Genomic DNA, 19381 nt, shown 5'->3' with positions numbered 1-19381 from the left:
GTCATTTGTATCCATCCATTCTGCACTTATATTAGCTAATTCATTAATTACCTTTTGTTTTTATCTTCACATCCCTCGCTGTTGGCACATTGACCTCAATTTAAGAGTACCCAGAAGATGACATTGACTCCTTTCTCGGCCTTTGTCTTCATTAGACCCTTTGTCTTGTTTGAAAATACGCCAGGTTTCCCGTTCTCTCTCCACATTTGGTATCCACATGAACGTCTTCTTTTATGCACTTTTTCTTCGACTTTTCTTGAAATATGGATTCTCTTAAACTTTCTCATCCGTACTGAAGCATCCGGTTTCAAAATCTTCCAATCTATTACTATTACTCTTCGTGAGTCATTGACTTTTGAAATTGCCATTGACTTCACATTTTGTATTGGCACATATCCCTCCTTCGTTTTTCCGAAGAGTGGTAGAGGATGTGTGTTAAAAAAGTCAATGCTCCCAGAATTGAGTTTGTAATATTCAACTTAGTTTTACCAACGCCTTTACCTTTTATTAATCTCACATCATCCAGTCGGTGCTCCTGTTATGATCCACGCATCAGAAAACAAGGCTTGAGAATCATTCCGATTAACACGCAATACTCAGTTTCTGATACCTCCAGGGAAAGAACACCGTCCAAAATCATTGAAAAAAACACCACCGAATATCGAGCGCTCGCGAATGTAGATATTGGGTCAATTCGAGAGGCTATTCATAAGCAGTTCGGCGCAACCATAATATCTATGCGTTAGTTCATTCAATTCTTAAGGATTATAGATTATAAATTGGACTAAAAGACGTCTGCCCCGGAGGAAATGATCTGGTATGAAACCGGTGAGAATATCGTCTAGATTGTACCCAATGTATCCCATTTCTACCTTGTCACTGAAAAATGGTGAATGAGCGAGAAAGAGGCAATAATTATTGCATTCTTTGAGGCTTTTATTTTATGATACAAATAAATTACACTTCATCTTGACGATGAAGGGGGATCCATGGTTTGGGAACGGCTTAGTGGACGAAGGTCTTGTAGGCGACGGGGGCCTGAGCGTAGGCCACAGCGGGGGCGTGGTAGGCAGCCACGGCGGGGGCAGCGTGGTAAGCGAAGGCAGGGGCGGCGTGGTAAGCGACAGCGGGTGCAGCAGCGACAGTCTTGACGGCGACGGGTGCGGCAACGGCGGCCTTGACGACAGCGGCTCCCTCCTTGCGGACAACGGCGTTGAATCCGTTGACGGGGTCAGCAGTGTAGTCGACGATACGGCGGGTTCCGTCGGCTTCGATGAGGCTGTACTGTCCCTGGACGACGTCTCCGTTGCGGGTCTCGGTCTGTCCCTTGGAGTCTCCGGTCAGAGCATCCTGGATGTCGTAGGAGTAGGAGTACTGGGGGTTGGGGTCGAAGTCGGTGTCAACGGCGACAGCCTTGGCGACGGGTGCGGCGTAGGCCAGGGGTGCGGAGTAGGTAGCTGGGACGAGTCCAGCGCGGGCGACGGCCACGAGGGCGGCGAAGACGACGAACTGTGGGAATCAGAAATACATTAATTACACCACGCAATATTGGGGTGCACTGGCTAAAGGATCCTCCTTATTGATTATCCCGCCTCCCTCATGTGTGAAATTATAAATATTGAGAGGAATTTGGCTTCTCTGATTCTTCGTGATTTATGAGCGATTGAATCCAAAGTGAAATTGATTGACATTGGAACTTGGACTGCAATGTACGAATACTTGAGATATGTTTTAAAGTATTTTTTGTGGTGCCTCTGATGTCTAATTTAGGGTTCTCTGGTAACATGAGTTTTGAATAATGGTATCACTTAAGGTAATAATGAACTCGCTGAAATAGCTGTCCTTTTCTTGGTTGCAAAATAATGATTATTGAAATGTATTTTAACGTTTACCGCGGGAATATAAATCCAATTCATTTGTTCTATTTATCGACCCGATGAGAATGTAGAGAGGATATTATTTGCAATAATGCCTGAAACAATTCCTTTGGATTGCTGAATCATAAGAATTACCATGTTTTCAATTCAATTTCTCTAAATAATAGTTAGTATTAATTATTGGAAAGATTGGAGAAAATGTTAAGTTGAAATTATAAATCCGTTTCCAAAAAATTATTTTAAGAACTCTTTTTAAAAATAATTTTGAGCCTTCTCATTCTTTGGAGTGAAATTTTGTTGCACGCAAATTTTACGTACTGAAAGCTGAATAATTTCTATGGTGATAGAAATCTGTGAAATCTAATAAATCTGTGAATCTGTTTAATCTGTGAATTGTAATAAGGGTTGGAAGACTCTATTGTGTGGAATATCAAAGTGAAAATACCCAATATCCGAAAAATAAAGGTATCTCAAGTCCACCTTCCTAAAAAACAGTTTTTTTTAACTTTAACTATCGTTTCCTCTTATCTGCCGTATTAGATTTGTAAATTTTTATCGGGTCTCCTGCTGGGCAAATCTAGTCTATCTGTGTCGATGTTTCGACGACCAACTAACTCATCCGTGTCAGGTTTTATATCCTTGGAGGTTATGAGCCACTCAGTCATCGATACTTGAGCGTAAATAGAGATCCTTAGTCTGTCGAAGGCCCGAGAAGAATAGAATTGAGATATCCATTTGGCTAGCCTCCTATGAACGGTCGCGCAGTCGGTATTTTCGACTCCATAACACAGTGGCGCAGGGCGCTCACACCGTGGTATCCCAAGTGGACTCACCTTGAATGCCATTGTGTTGCGAGTGGGCTGATGTGCTCTGTGTCGAGAAGCTCGGACATCAGGCTTATATACTCCTCGTTCCGAGTCATAAGTCCTCTCCCCCCACCCCCCTGACCACACCCCCTCCCCTCCACCCACACGATGTCCGACCGTGGCGTAACGCCCATGGCTTTGGACCCTGGCTTGCGACCTCACCCCCTCCCCTTATGCAACGATTGATCCCAATTTCAAGATCACTTTCCCGAAGCTCCCGGCTGGAATTTCTCCCCTCAGCTGATATCTGGAGTTTGGGACGTTTTCTTTTTTAGGTAAAGGAATGAGGGATGTGATCGTTTGGCAACTTGCGATTCCCTCCAGGAATTATCACGAAGTGCCTATTTTGCTTCTTCATTTGAAATCTTTAGGTGTAAAAATTGAACCTGCATTCTAGCTAGGCCGTGCACTTCCTCAGAGTTCTAAGGTGGGAGGGTTTACAAGAGAGGAGGATAAGGAGCAGGCTATGTGGCATGTTTAGAATAATGAGTGGGGAAAAAGCATGGAAAGAATTTGGGAAGGACATTTCAAAACCCAGCTTTGTTGGAAAAAATGATCACCAGCTCAAGATAAAGTGCCGAACACAAAGGACAAGTGCAAAGCAGGTCTCCTTAAATGAATAGGACCATAAGGGACTGGAACGACCTACCAGCAAAACTATTTGAGCCCTTCACGAAAAATTTACATATTTTTAGGGACTAAGGGCTTCTTATAATGCTTTCTAATGTTTTTGCATCATATGTACATGTTACCACCAGGCTAATGGCCTACTTGTAACCATTTAATAATAATAAGGTAGTTCCTGAATACAGTTGTGAAATTACCTTGCTTTGTGCTGATGCAAGGGAGCACGGAGTAGTGCCTCATTCACTCCATCAAGGTCTTCAAACTATTGGACTGCCGAAAAACTTGTTTATTACAATACAAAAAGCAGCAATTTTAAATACTTGCCGGATTGTCTGAAAATTTTTCAAAACAGAGTAAAGAGACGAGAGTACTTGGTGATACCCGTGCCTCGCCTAAAACCAGCAAAAATGCTGTGAAAATATATTTTTAAATAATAATAATATGTTTGAGGAATTATGGCATAATGTCCTGATTTGACCCTGAAAGTTGATCATCAAAAATTGCGTCGCTATATTACCAGTGAGAAACAGGTTTAAAATTATTTTCATGTAATCGTTACTGATGATTTGTTGTAAAGAAAGTTATACATATTAGCTTTAGGCGTTCGAAAATGGTATGAAGAGCAGCACTGTTATATATCAGAGTTTTTCAAGTGCTGCATTCACTCTTTAACCTATGATAAATAATTTTCACTATATTACACCTTCCGAGATTTCTCTGGTGTGATTGTTCGTATAGTTTCTTCAAGATTCTACCCAATGTTGGGTGACTTATTTATCAAGTTTTTTTTGCTTCCGTGCCATCAAATTGTGGATTAGTCCTCACCTTAATTTGGGGGACATATACTGAAAATTAAGTCATTATCAAGCCGGTAAAAATGTGGTGCAATAGGCAGAGGTGATAAACATGGAATATTTTTGTCAATTTAAATGATTTCATGATAATTGCGTGTAATTCAGGGTTTAAGGCCCAAACGCTTCGGAAATTACTTCATTCTGTAATTTTCAATTTTAGGTCCTTGTATAGATAACTCATGTGACATCAACTTTTGTAAATGGTAGAATCGACGGAAGAATTAATGTGTTTTTGTTGGGAAAGGTTATGCCATTGTTGCGCGTGTTCGAACTCATCGCTTAAATCCCATTTCTACAATGTGAGGTCCATTTCATGTAGCAAGTATGCTGCCGAACTGCGATTAAGTAATCTAGCAATCAGTTAGTAGCAATTCTAACGCTTACCTCGAAAATTTTGATGTGATCCTTTTCCTTTTTCGAATGTATTTTAAGAAATTTCATTGTATAATTCTACAAAACTCTTTCACTTACATCTTTTCCTTTGTGCGATGTCAAATATATTATCAGTATGTGAATCTTCTGTTATATACAGGAATGGCATAGCTTTCATAATTACTGTCATATTACTATCATTTACATATTTAATGTTTTTTCGTTAAACTTGCTCCTAATCCATTTATATCCTCAAATCACGTGACTGCGAGATTCAATTCTTGTCAAACGTCTTGAAAATTTTCTGTCTCGAATGTTAATACTATCCTTCAGTTCTGTCGCCCCAAAATGTTGTAGAAAAGTATTGAACGTATCGTTGATGCTTAATTGGCTGTTTTCACATTGAATTCAATCGCAAAATGCTAATCCTTTACCTAATCTTGACGTTAGATCGTTTGCGAAGGTCGATAGGAGTAGATTAGGGAATAGTTCTGACTTTGACCTAGATTCGTTTTTGGCGCGCGCTGCCGATTAAATGGCGCTCCAAATATTTCTCTTCGAATATTTATCGTGACCTACATTCAGAGGTGGGTGTCTCAAGCAGCATCCGAAATCGTTGCATAAAAAAGAGTATGGAAATATTCGATGGAGAAGGTAGTTCCTGAATACAGTTGTGAAATTACCTTGCTTTGTGCTGATGTAAGAGGGCACGGGGTGTAATCAGCTTCAATAGTCTGTGCCCCATTGAGCACCTATGGTCTTAAACAGTCTCTGTTTTCTCTCTGAACTCTTAGGTGGGTGGAGGGAGCTAATCCTGTTTCCGACGAAGCGTTTTTAGAATCCGCTCACAACCACTTTTCATTATTTGATGAATGTAATCGCTTTATATTTATATTTAATTTAAACCTCGTTTTTAATGCCAGTATTTTTTCAGTTTAAAGTTTTCCTCCTCATTTACTGCCGAAATAAATGCTTGTCATCTCTTTTTTTCGAAAATCATAAGTTGCTTTTCTTGTTTAGTTTTATTTAAAACGAATTTTGTCGTTGAAATGATTGTGCAGCGTGAATTTATTTTATGGTGGATTTTTTCGATGGGTTTACGTTTCAAAGTATTTAAAACAGATACTTGAGGTTTTCTTTCCTATTTGTTGCTTTAAAAAATGTGGTGGCCAAGTGATATCTTTTGCTATCGTCTATTAAAAATCGCCCTTAATATAGTTGAAATTACTGAAATAGCATAGTTTTCATAGTTACCGTTTTAGTACTACCATTTACATCTTTATTTTTTTCGTTAAACTTGCTCCAAAAGTGATATCTTTTGCTATCTTCAATTAAAAATCCCCCTGAATATAGTTGAAATTACTGAAATAGCATAGTTTTCATAGTTACCGTTGTAGTACTACCATTTACATCTTTATTTTTTTTCGTTAAACTTGCTCCGAATCTATTCAAACCTCAGGTTTCACAAGAATATGCTATTAATAATCCGAAGTAAGGGCAGTATGATGCCTTTCATTTGATAATCTGCTTATCTTTTATTTAGTTATTGATCATAATTTATGATTTTCATTTCTTTATTTCGATTCATTTTTAACTCAAATCGTATGTAGTTGGAGCGGCGAAAAGCTGCGGTTATTTTTACAACTGAGTGTAAGAGAAAGTGAGAATGGTTGAATTATGCTGGCGTTCGCCTGATGGAATGTGTGGCCAAGAAATGGCTCTGCATACAATTGGGTGGAAAATTGACATTTAAAATTACTATTTTACCTATTATTGTTCATGATGTATTTGGTTCAGACAGGGGAAAGATGGCCAAAAAAATGTTTGGCCTTCATGTCGGATTCACTGCATTTTTGTGTTTGGAGGACTAGGAATTATTATTTATCTCTAACTAATTCACCCCTGTGTGTAAATGTTCGATCATGGAAGGGAAGTAAAATGAACCCAAGAGTAGCTTTGGATGATCAGAGTGACCTTTTATTCCTTTGTGCATTTTCTAATTGAATCAAATTTACTTCTTCATTAGTTTCTGTAAAAATAAGTTGCAGGAAAGTGGATTTATCTTTCTTCTTCTTCCTTCCAGGATTAGGCTACTAAGCCTGTTCCGGCTCCACATCACCATCTTTTCCTTGGTCTTCCTATACTTCTCTTGCCAAATGGTTGATATTCCATTGCTTGCTTTGGAATTCTTTCATTTGGCATTCGAAGCAAATGTTCTTTCCATCTATGTTTGTATTCTTTTAATTTGTCAGTGACTGCTTGGACACCCAGTTCATCTCTTATTTGAGTGTTTCTTATTTTATCCAATATTGTGCAACCTTTAACTGATCTTAAAAATTTCATTTCAGACGATTCTATCTGCCTTAATTCCTTCTTTTTTGTTACCCAACATTCTGATCCGTAGAGTACAGTAGGGACTGCCATCACTTTGTAAAATTTTATTTGTGTTTCTTTTCTTGTTTTGTTCTTTAGAGTTCTTCTGATAGTGCCACATATTCTCTGGAAAGTGTTAACCTTATTTATAATATCTTTTTCCTCGTCATATGTTATGTCGCATCCTAAGTACTGGAAGTGCGACACTTGCTCCAGGACTTGATCCTCAATAACAATTTTTGTTCTTATCGGGTTGCTTCCTAAAAATGCCATAGTCTTTGTTTTGTTTTTTGAAATTCTCAGGTTGTATAGCTTGCTCAACTCGTGTAGTCTGTGTACTGCCATCTGGAGTTTGTCCTCTTTATCTTGTATTATAACCTGATCGTCAGCAAACAGCATCGTATTTAAGTATTGAGATGGTCCTATTTCTATGCCTGGTGATACATTATTCTCTTTCCACATTCTTAGAACGTCATCTATGTATAGATTAAACAAGGTTGGGGATAGGCTGCAACCCTGTCTAACTCCTCGGTTAATGATAATTTCTTGGGTGATCTGTTTCCCTGTGTCAATTACAATTCTGGTGTCTCTGTATAGACTCTGGGAAGCTTTTATCAGATGTCTAGGAAACCCTCTTTTCTGCATAACTGACCATAACATTTCTCTATTTACACGATCGAATGCTTTTTCAAAATCTATGAATGCCAGATGCGTTTCCAGATTGAACTCTCTTCGTTTTTGAATTATTTGTTTTAAAGTAAAAACATCGTCGATGCAAGATCTTCCCTTCCTAAATCCTGCCTGTTCTTCTAATAAAATGGCATCAGAGATAGCTTGTAGTCTAGTATTTATTATTCTACTGTAAATTTTGTATGCAGTATTTAGTAGGCTTATACCTCTGTAATTCTCTGGATTATTTCTTTTTCCTTTTTTAAACAATGAAACAACCTTCGCCACATTCCAATCCTTTGGAATTTCAAGCTTTTTCCAACACATGTTGTATAGATGGAGGATTCTTATTTGTAGGGATGTACCTCCATATTTTATCAGCTCTGATTCAATTCAATCTATGCCAGCAGCTTTCCTATTTTTTGTCTTATTCAGAGCACATTCTAGTTCTTTCAAATCAATAGGGTCTACTCCTATTGTTTCCTCTGGATTGTTGATCGTATCATCTAATGTTGGATCATACCATAATCTCCTATAGTGTTCTATCCATTCTTCCTTCGGTATAACATTTAGTTGGGCAGTATCTTTCTCTGATTTGTTGAGTTGTTTCATCAGTTTATATGCTATTTCTTGCCTACCATGAATATCATCCTCTACTCCACTTATAAATCTATCCCATGATATCATATGTGCATTCCTTATTATTGCTTTCGTGCGGTTTCTGACTCTGTGATATTTTTCTTTCGTTTCCTCTGTTTTTCTCTGTAGGTATTCTCTGTATGCTTTGTTTTTATTTTCGATGGCCTGTGCTATTTCTTCGCTCCAGATTTTTAAACCTCTTTTCCGTTTCTTTTTATTTCTGGTGCCCAAAACTTCATTAGCTATTTGTAAAATAGCTTTCTTAAGATTTTCCCATTCTTTATTGATGTCATGTTCTGGTTTTATCTGTTCGAGCAGTTGTGTAATCCTGTGTTGGTACAGTTTTCGAATACTACTCTCTTTCAAAAGGTATGTTTTGAAGATTTTCTTTACTTGACATTGTTTCTTTTCCGTATTATGCTTCTTCCACCTTGCCCATAGTTGTATTTTTTCCTTAACAAGGAAATGATCGGTGCATATATTTGCTCCTCTATATACATGTGTATCAGTTATCCTCGAGGCTAATTTTCGGTTAACAATTATGTAATCAATTAGGGATCGGTGACCCCTGGCTGACCAGGTGAATTTATTGATATCTTTTTTCTTGAAAAATGTGTTCGTTACTTTTAATTCGTTGAAAGTTATAAATTCTCGTAATTTACTTCCATTTTGGTTCAGATGGTCTTCTCCATGTACTCCAATCAATTGTGGAATTGGCTCTTTCCCAATTCTAGCGTTAAGATCACCAGCTATTATTACGTAGTCCCTGTTATTTAAATTCCCTATTTCTTTTTGCAGTTGCTCATAGAAAATCTCCGTTTCTTCCTTTTTCCCATCTTCAGGTGCATATGTTCCAAGTATTGTTAAATAACCCCTATCAAATTTGAGTCGCACCGTTATTATTCTTTCGTTTATGAAAGTGTATTCCCTGATATTATTTTTCCATTTTTTGTCTATTAAAACACTCACTCCACAACGTGCTCTTTTATTCTGATCAACTCCACTGTATATCATTACGTAATCTTCCAAGTCTTTTGTCCCTTTGAGTTTCTTCTTTGTTTCAGTGATGACCGCCATATTCACTTTGTATTCTTTAAGGGTGTTGTTAAGTTCTAACTCGTGATTGCCTAAGCCTTGTACATTCCATGTGGCTATGTTTAATATATCCGTTATACCCGTATTCATGTCCTTACTTTTGCCTAGTCGTCGTCTGTTGAATCCTAACCTATTCCGAGGCTCTCTGTGAAGCTTATGAGTCAAAGAAGGTTTTACATGGGCAGGTTACCGGCCTGTCGCACAACCCCCAACCTGGAGGACCAGTGGGCTACACTTAGTCAGTCCCCTACCCTTCGACCTGTCTGGCTTGGGTGGCCCTACCAGGAGCATACGCTCCCGCCAGCATAGCTCTCCGGGTCATTGGGGCACTCAAACCTCTCCACCACGATAAGGTGGTAGCCCTGGGAGAGGAAGTGGATTTATACTGTTCCCATTTTTGTGTTACAATGGTTTATTGTTTCATGTTAGCTATTTAGTTGGGGCACTGGGCAAGAAATTTTCATGTTTAATGTAATTGAATGCGAAACGTATTGCAAAATATTAAAAATCTTTTAATGGCAAAGAAAATAGTGAGAGACAAATAATTTTGCCACCATATTATTGGGTTTATTAATCACGTAATTGCAACTTCTTTTTTCTGGTGTACCAGTTATGTTACTGTTCATTATTCTTAACCCTGAAAAATGTTTTGACGAAGCTGTACGTTTAGGGTAGCCGCATTTTCAAGTTTAAAGAATCTCTTCCCTAATACCAGATTGGAATCAAGAACAATTTATTTGAAATTTTACCGTAGTGGCCCGGTGCTCAAAATAAAAGGACACCAATTTCCCCAATTGTAAGTCTATGATCGCTAATAGGAAATGTCTTTAGTTTTTGTTGGAGTATCGCATGAAAAAGCCTTTGGTCCATTGTGTAGTTAACCCTTTACACTTCATTGTAATACTTAAGAATGCCATTTTTGTTGGGTTGATGACAAATAATAATCGATTTTTTCTCAGAAGGTACTTCCTTGACTTGCACTGCACTGCTCATGGTAGGTAGATGAAGCTTTTTTGTTTTTCCAATACTTTACTCATATACTGTAGTGAAGAATTAGTTTTTTACTGAAGTACGTGCGTGCTGCATTGTTGCTGAAAGTTATAAAATTTTGATAATTGGTTAGTTTGTGCGAGTTATTACTTTTCGTCATTTATGGTCAGTGAAAGGAGCTAGTCGTGCAGCCCAAAGCATTCCCACCGTTTCTGAATAAATGGGTTTATAGCGCGAAATCCTTACCGTATATTTACTGTGAGACATGATGTTGCATATCAATATCAGTTCGTTGCACGTGATTTCAATAATGTGAATGCTTGATTGTTGTTGCTATGATGCGCGTGCGTGATTTTTTAGGTGAATATGACCGATTAATAGACGAAAAGTTAATTGTTTTCTCTATTCAAAGAGCTTAATTCGAGCGTAAAAGTGTATTTTGCAAGGTGATTGACGTGTAAGATATTTCGTGCTGCTTATTTTGATGAGGGTAAAACATTAAAGGATTACTTCGTGATCCTGGAAATCGCCCTCATCTCTGAGCCCTTGACCCTCACCCCACTTTCCCTGCAGTCTCTACTTCCTCCCCTCCTCCTTTCATTGGCTCTCTATGATACTATGCGATGTGTCGATTGCTCGCACGGAATTGCTTTATAGCCTTGACGCAAAAGAATAGGAAGCGGACGCAATCGACTGAGGGCATTGCGAAGGAGCGATCAAGCTCTTACTTTCACCGTCGTGAAACCCATCGGTAAAAGTGGGGAATTTAAATCGTTGATGAAAGAGTGTGTCAGTGATTCAGTAATGTTAGATAAACAAGACATCGCAATAATTACATTGAATTGAAAATGTTTTTGTAACAACGATACATGTCGTGCGATAATAAATTCAGTGTAAATATTGCAATGTCTTATTTAACTAATATTAATAATAATAATAATGTCGTTTATTTTCGTAGGCACTGGGTCCCTTGAGAAAATAAAAGTACAGCTTTCTACGTTTCCATCTTGGTAGATAAATATAAGTAAAAAAGTAAATAAATATAATTACAGACAAATGCTATCAGTGCAGATCGCCAAGAGCATGAAAAAACAATACAATATTTTCTACAAAAAATAAATAATCGCAATTAGATATAACATACTAAATACAAGAATTTAAGGTGACTATACATTATGACAATTATGACAAACAAACATTTTTTTAAAGAAACCATAACATTAGGATAACACAGTGATTTAGCACGATTCTAAATTTAGTTGACCATTTATTCACATATGTATCAATAAAAATAACAATAACAATATTAATAAGAATTAGGCTAAACATGAATATAAACAAAAGATATTCAACTTGAGGTTAAGGAGGCATTCTTCAGAAACCCATATGTGCTATGTTTAAACCTAATGATATTTGTACTGCTTCTTATTTGGGCTGGGAGAGAGTTCCATATTCGTGAGGCGGTTACTATGAATGATTTGATCATATGAGGCGTGTGATGTGTTGGAAAATGGAGGTCAATTGTATGATTACGGGTAGGTATATTATGTATTTCAATTTTCTTACGAATTTCTCGTACAGGTATGGCGGGTAACCAGTCGTTAAGACACTAAAGGCTAGAGTTATTATCAGAAGGGTGCGACGCTCTTTATACTTAAGCCAGTTAAGGCAGTTGTAGGAGTTACTAATATGGTCCCATTTTTTTAAATCGTAAATAAATCTTACAGCTGAATTCATGGCCACTTGGAGTCTATTATTGTTTTCGTCGCCTAGATTGAAGAATAAGGCTGCACAATAATCCAGGTGAGGGAAGACTAATGTTTTTACTAAAGAAATTCGTATGTCGGGTGTAAGTATTTCTCTGGCTCTGAAAATTTGATGCAGTGATCCCAAAAATTTACGCCTCGCATAATGGGGTTGAGGCTTCCATCTAAGGGTTCGATCAAATATAACTCCGAGGTGTTTTACCGTTTCCTCATAAGGTATATTGTGGCTACTGATTCCATTTTTTGGTAGATTTTCATGGTCTAATTGGGAGAAGTAGTTGCTCCCGATAATTATTGCTTTTGTTTTCTTGTCATTAAGAACCAAATGATTGGCCTGCGCCCAACTGTTAATTCTCTCGATATCCTCATTGATAAGTGCGATTGAGGTTATAATATTGGATGGCGATGAATGGCGATAAATTTGGAAATCGTCAGCGTATAGATGGTAGTCGCAATGCATGAGGACATCAGGGAGGTCGTTTATAAAGAGAGAAAAAAGAAGTGGGCTAAGAACTGAGGCTTGTACCATCCCCACGGTATTAGGGATCCAGTTTGACCTTAGGTTACTATTGACCACTACTGCTTGAGTGCGACCGCTAAATCTAAACCAGTCAACAGCACTCTTTGAGAAATTTAGGGTACTGAGCTTGCGGAGGAGCAATTCATGGCAAACGTAGTCGAAAGCCTTGGTGAAATCGAATAATACTAAGATCGTCACCTGGCGTTTGTCCACTGCCTCACGAATGTCCTCAGTAATTTTTAAGAGTGCAGTTTGGGTGCTATGTCGACCACGGAAGCCAGACTGCAAGGGGTTTAGTAAGTTAGCAGTGGATATATATGAGCTTAATTACTGACATACAATCCGCTCAAATGTCTTGGCAAAAGCACATAAAATTCCTATCGATCTGAAGTCGTCAGGTGTAGAGGGCTGGGGGCATGTAGCGATTGGGTGTATAAGGGAGTGCTTCCAGGTCGCAGGATAGTGTGCCGTTTGAAGTGAGGCGTCTATTATATTTAAGAGCGAGGGCAAAATGACAGGTAAAGCCTTCTTAATGCAAGAAATGGGAATGTTATCATGTCCTTTGGCATTGGAAGTGATTTTTTTGCACGCGCTAAAAACTGAGGACGATGTGACATGCGAAAAGAACTGATTATGATTTGCTGGAGGTGGGATATGAGGTTCGAGGGATATTTGCGGTTCTTTTTTGACAAACTGATTATTGAGGACATCTGGATGGATATTTAAGATATTGTTCTTGGTTTTAGGAGGTAAGATTCCGAGATTACGGATGGATTTCCACATAGATTTAGGATTGCCCTTTTTTCCTAGAGTGCGTTTGAAATAATTTTTTTTGCATTGCGTATCATTTGCTTAATAGTCTACACTACATCGATTTATCGAGCAAAAAAAATAAAAGCCTCTCGTGTTAACATTTTTGTACCAAGTTTTTATTAATTCCTCAATATTTGAAAATGATGGAGAGGTTTATATGAGTATCACAGCTTTTTTTTCGAGAATATTAAATGCGGAATCCATCGCATGGCACTCTCTACAAGCAAGTTCTCACAATCATTATATTTTTAATCAGGAAAGTCTTGTTGTTATGAGATGCTTTAGAAGTGCGTTAAAGCTTATCGGTATTTTCAGAATGTCTGATAGATATTTTATTACGTGACAATAGTAAAGAAAACAATCCCTTTATTCGTTGCATCTGGTTTTAGCTGTAGTACCATTTTTCATTCAATATTTACTTCATGAATCACCTAATTCATTGTAATTACTTTATGATATACTCCTCATACTGGTATGAAACTAATTATGAGTGGTTTGACGAATAAAAGCATTCATTTTCAATTGTAAATATTTTTTCTCATGAAGCGATTCTTTGTATTTTTTTATTATGCCTCATGCATTCATGGCTCTTCTGGGATTTTAAGTTTGATTTTTCTTAGTGTGTTTTCTTTCTCGTGATGATAGATTTAAATATTTCGGGTAATATTTTATGAATTTCGAAGTCGAGTTATCGTTGTTACTGAAATGCGGGTTAGAATGTTTTGTTTGTTCCATTGTACGATTTTTCGTTATTAAACTTACCTTTAATTTTTAGAATCGAAGGATATTGAACAATATAAATATATCTGAAACCTGATATTTCCTCATTACTTCTGCGTGTACCTATCCCACGTTGTTACCCCTGGTGCAACAATATGGGAATATTTTTATCGTACAATATAAATATGGCGCTATTTTATCTGACCTCCACTAAGTTGATTGTGTTGTGGGAATTTTTCACAACAAAATGATATCCACATTAGAAGCGGAAGTGTCCAACCAAGAGGCTTGATTATAACACTGGAGAAGAGTAAAAGTGGGCCCGATAGAGGGATTGAGTTTGAGAAGATACGCTTTGTAGTCGTCTAAAAGCTAGTCGGTGAGATTCGACCTCTGAAAAACCGCCGCGAAAAATCATCTTCACAGCTTTGATCGCTGATTTTATAATCTAATGTTTTCAAGCGTATTAACCCGAAGAATTTCCAATCCATAATATTCAGACTTTTTCCGAGATAAAGACTCAAAAATCATAAAATGATAACATTTTTTAATTTTTTCAATTTTATTTGGTGTAAATGAGTCAGCCTGATCGAAAATCATAAATAGGGCTGTGTAAAGTTATTTGATTTTTTGGTGGCTGTATTAATTTAGTTCATTTTCGTTGAAAAGAGTAAATATTGCAAATCTTATTAAATTAATTATGCATTTATTTAGTTGGGTAATTAATCCATGGCGCCATTTATCAATCTTAATGGGCACTATTTTTCGTAATTATGTTTATGCTTAAATCTAAAATAAGAAAGTAAGGTTGTTAGGGATATATTGAGCGTATTTTCGAAAACTGTTCTTCGGAAAATGAACTGGATGTTTTATTCGCGTACATGAGCCATTGGGAACTTAAAAAAAGGTCGGCAGAAATAGGAATCGATAATCTAGCCATAAAATACGTACTTCCTTGCTTTTTTTTATTTAGTGCCTAGCATTAGGTACCCTAGTAATAATATACCCGAATGATAGAAGTTGCTCCTATGAAACATAGTATTTGAGATTGGTCCATATAATTTTATTGCGATTGGTATTAAGTACAAAAAGGAAGTAGCATCAGCTAGCCATTGAGAAAATTTTATGATTTCAAGAGTAGAATTCCGGATTTATGGATCTATTTCGGAGTTAGTGCTATTACCCAATTTTCCTCGAACTCAAGTATATCAATGCAAATATTTGTATGAGTTGCGTTGGCGACGCTCTTTTCAAACCTAGCAATCGCCTGGCGACTATCGCACATGAGTCTAAATGCTAGTTACTTTCAATGTGATATTCTAAATTAAGCAAGGGGTTCTAAAATTGGGCAGTAGAGGGCACTGACTCGGACTGGGAAAAAATAATCTTATGGCAGGGATTTTATGCTTAAGGGTCCGACAGTTTACTCCCCATTTGAAGCCAGGGATTCCCTTTTCGTAGCTGACGTTGACGTACTTGGACGCACTTGGCGACGGCTTTGGGCTACGTCGCGATGACTAGCCTTTCAGAGGGTGTACCAGTCGTTGAGGAAGACTCCTTCAATCCCATCAGGAAGTGAGAACAACCATTATTGCGAATAGGATTTATTGCATATATATTACAAATAAATATGCTCCTCTGCTAGAAGAGTTTTTTGTTGTTTTTTTGTATAATTTAGTGGATGAGGGTCTTGTAGGCGACGGGGGCATGGGCGTAGGCCACAGCGGGGGCGTGGTAGGCAGCCACGGCGGGTGCGTGGTAGGCAGCCACAGCGGGGGCAGCGTGGTAAGCGACGGCGGGGGCGGCGTGGTAGGCGACGGCTGGGGCGGCGGCGACGGTCTTGACAACGGGGGCGGCCTTGACGACGGCGGTGGCGGCCTCCTTGTGGACGACGGCGTTGAATCCGTTGACGGGGTCAGCGGTGTAGTCGACGACACGGCGGGTTCCGTCGGCTTCGATGAGGCTGTACTGTCCCTGGACGACGTCTCCGTTGCGGGTCTCGGTCTGTCCCTTGGAGTCTCCGGTCAGAGCATCCTGGATGTCGTAGGAGTAGGAGTACTGGGGGTTGGGGTCGTAGTCGGTGTCAACGGCGACAGCCTTGGCGACGGGTGCGGCGACGACGGCCTTGGCGACGGGTGCGGCGTAGGCCAGGGGTGCGGAGTAGGCGAGGGGTGCAGAGTAGGTAGCTGGGAGGAGTCCAGCGCGGGCGACGGCCACGAGGGCGGCGAAGACGACGAACTGTGGGAATCAGAAATATGCCAACGTTATCCTCAGCTGAAAGGTTCGTTATCTCTTAATATTGCAACAAAGGCTTGACCTCATCTGAACGTACGTATTATGCGTCACAGTTTATTCTAGGAAGGTCCAAAGCGTAGGTTATTTTGTCGAATATTTTTCTTTAAATAGGTAATTTTGAGCCAGTCATTATGCGGTTGTATAAATGCTTATTTCAAATCTATTTTTATAAGTGGCGTTAAAAGAGTTTCGGGTTTCGGTTTTTAGGTTGAGGACGCTATCCTATGAAATACGATTTTACTTATGTTTTTACAGTCTTAGTGGCAGAAGGGTATTTTCGGAATGCCAGTTATTTTCGTAGTAGAAGGTATTGTCACTGTCGAAGGCAACTGATCCGCAGCGGTATTTATGTGTTAAAGCACTTTACAATTATAGGCACAAGTTGGCGTTGTAGAATCTTATGTTTAACACCGCTGTGAGTTATAATCTATGTTAATGCAAGATGAAAATATAAAGATATTATTATTTCAGTTCTAACTGTAATGCAACGAGCGTTGAAGTCTCCTCTAGTAGGGAAACTGAAGTGAAAAAAATTCTGTTGGACCTAGTTATTTACTTTCCAATGTAACTTTCATTATTTAAGGACATATTTTCCTCGCTTAGGTTTGTACTTGTTCTAATATTAGCACTACACGGATATATTTCTACAACGTTTGAGATATCAATTTTTTGAAATTATTATCGAACAGTAGGGATATGCGAGCAAACGTTGAATTTTCTAGTGAGAGCGAAGGAGAGATGGGTGAATAATGTTAAAGCTATCACCCAATGACCCTTTAAATTTGCTTTCCAAGAATCGTTTGAATGTACTAGCAATATTGCTCACTCAATGCAAAGGGAATTCGAAGGTTTTATTACAGTTTAAAAACCCTAACATGAAATGAAAATCACAAGAGGTAGTGTGTGGACCCCGTTGAGATCGTTATGGCGGGATTGTATGGACCGTTCTGGTCTTGCGAGTGGCACCCACGTTCCCCCGAACGGGGAGAGCGACCGATGGCCGAATTCTACTCACCTTGAATGCCATTTTGTCGAGGGCTGATGGGCTCTGCGGTGAAAAGCTTTGGTCCGCCTCTCTTTATATACTCTGGCCAAGCACCTTCTCCTCCTCCGTGCGCTGCGGTGATGAAATGACCTCGTGATCCGATGTCCTTCTCCGAATCCTCTGCCCCGCCCGTTTTGCCACAGATTCTCCCTAAGGTTTCTTTATCGCTAATCGCGATAAATGATATTGAAGTCCTCCTACCGAATATTCGATCAATTCCATGGCTTCGTATCTCACCAATGTTCATTTTTCGGTGAGGGGTGTTAAAGTTATCATTATTTTATCCAGTCAGTCTCTATTTCATTGATGATTTTAAATTTAATTGGGATAAAGTCCTCGCCTGCCAAACATGAGGTCGCGGGTTCGAGTCCCGCCTGGGTAAGTTCTCCTTATCCAGGGAATGGTTGTTCGTGTACGTTTCATTGTTGAATTTGTTGAACACCCCGATTTAAAATGGAATATGAGAGCTGTATTCGGAGGTTTGGGAATAAAATAAAAAAATAAAATAAAAAAATTAAAATAAAGCTATGGCCATCAATGGCTGTAAAAGTGGAAAAAGTAAGTTTTTTCTAGTGCATTAGTGATTTATGGTTGTGGAAATGGTGGAAGCGTTTTCTTGGATATGAATTTCTTTTTAGGAAAATCAAATCGATGCTGTTATAATCCAGGCTTCTTGATATTTCTTACTTTGCGTGTTTCCATGTCATGGGTTGGACGAATCATCGTTAAAGCAAAATTCTATGTAATTGTAAAGTAAATTTTGATGAACAACTTCTGCTGGTTAAGTACTTTACCCATGCTTTTACAAGAATTTTCAAACTGTTTCAAACGATTTCAGAATTTTGTTCGGTATTCAATAGTTTTTCTTGACTTTTCCCTTTTTCCTGTTTTTTTTCCTTATACCCTCTCTTATTAGCATGTTTATGTAGAGTTTAGGCCCGTAAGTGAATTTCCCTTTTGATGCGTTTGTTGTGCAAATCGAATCGTAACGCAGGTATGATTTTTATGTGTAAGTGATAGAATTCATCAGCAGTGATTTAGTTTTTCCCGTTTAAGAATCATTAAATTCAATATATTATCCAGTGTCTGAATAAAATAAATGAATCATTTAGTTTCCGCTTGTGTGATTTGTGCTTAATTTTTAGTATGGGTCGATAGTGTAGCAGTATCATTTCCGTTTACACCTATATATTCTTTATTCATGTATAAATGCCTGGTTACACGGTACATTAACACGTGCAAGTTAATGTGCGTTTGCGTGAATGATTTTGGTGGACCGGAACGGGACATGTACGAATGCATGAACCAAATTAGAACATGTTCTATTTTCTGTGTATGCATTCGCACATGTTGGGTGGTTGCGCGGCGCATTTTGGCGTTTATTCTCGCGTTCATACATTTAGACATTAACCCGTACGTGTTAATGTACTGTGTAACCAGGCCTTAACAAAATCTTTTCCGTTGGTGAATTAAACGATTTTCGTTTTGAAACTATATGTTTGCAAAATACGCGATAAAATGTCTTTAAAATTCGCTACTTTTTAAACGTGTTTGCTTGGGAGAGTAAGAACCAATGGAAATATTGTTCGTAAAAATTTACTTCAGTGATCATGCACCCTTTATTATGTATTAGGAATTTTATTTTACAATTTATGCATTGAAAAAAATCATTTTTTATAATATTGCACAAGCAATAATACAGTCCATTCTTCTGTAAAAATTGAATTGTAATCATAGTAGCTTGGTTTAGTTCTCAGCATGAACTTGGTAAAGATGCACAATTTCCCAAGTGCCTTGTTGGTAAAGGAATATTCTCTATGGTGGAACTTGTTCTCGGAGATGCAGTGTTCTTATGCGAAT

The 19381-nt window shown here is 38.4% G+C and overlaps 2 protein-coding genes across 2 annotated transcripts; both read right to left on the bottom strand.

The window, feature by feature from the left end:
- Window positions 1-921: 921 nt before the first annotated feature.
- On the bottom strand, window positions 922-2737 carry LOC124165479 (larval cuticle protein A2B-like). Its single transcript, XM_046542909.1, has 2 exons — window positions 2711-2737; window positions 922-1509 (listed from the first exon to the last, which is right to left on the bottom strand). Exons 1-2 carry the CDS (start codon window positions 2720-2722, stop codon window positions 1006-1008), a joined length of 516 nt encoding a protein of 171 aa, XP_046398865.1. The 5' UTR covers window positions 2723-2737; the 3' UTR covers window positions 922-1005.
- Window positions 2738-15769: 13032 nt separating this feature from the next.
- LOC124165427 (larval cuticle protein A3A-like) lies at window positions 15770-17511 on the bottom strand. The gene is made up of 2 exons (XM_046542835.1): window positions 17492-17511; window positions 15770-16419 (listed from the first exon to the last, which is right to left on the bottom strand). Exons 1-2 carry the CDS (start codon window positions 17501-17503, stop codon window positions 15856-15858), a joined length of 576 nt encoding a protein of 191 aa, XP_046398791.1. The 5' UTR covers window positions 17504-17511; the 3' UTR covers window positions 15770-15855.
- Between the last annotated feature and the right edge of the window lie 1870 nt (window positions 17512-19381).

The sequence above is a fragment of the Ischnura elegans genome, chromosome 9 (assembly GCF_921293095.1).
Source record: "Ischnura elegans chromosome 9, ioIscEleg1.1, whole genome shotgun sequence".
NCBI classification, from domain to species: Eukaryota; Metazoa; Arthropoda; class Insecta; order Odonata; family Coenagrionidae; genus Ischnura; species Ischnura elegans.
The sequence above is the reverse complement of the archived record's forward strand: the minus strand, read 5'-3'. Positions and strand labels throughout refer to the sequence as shown.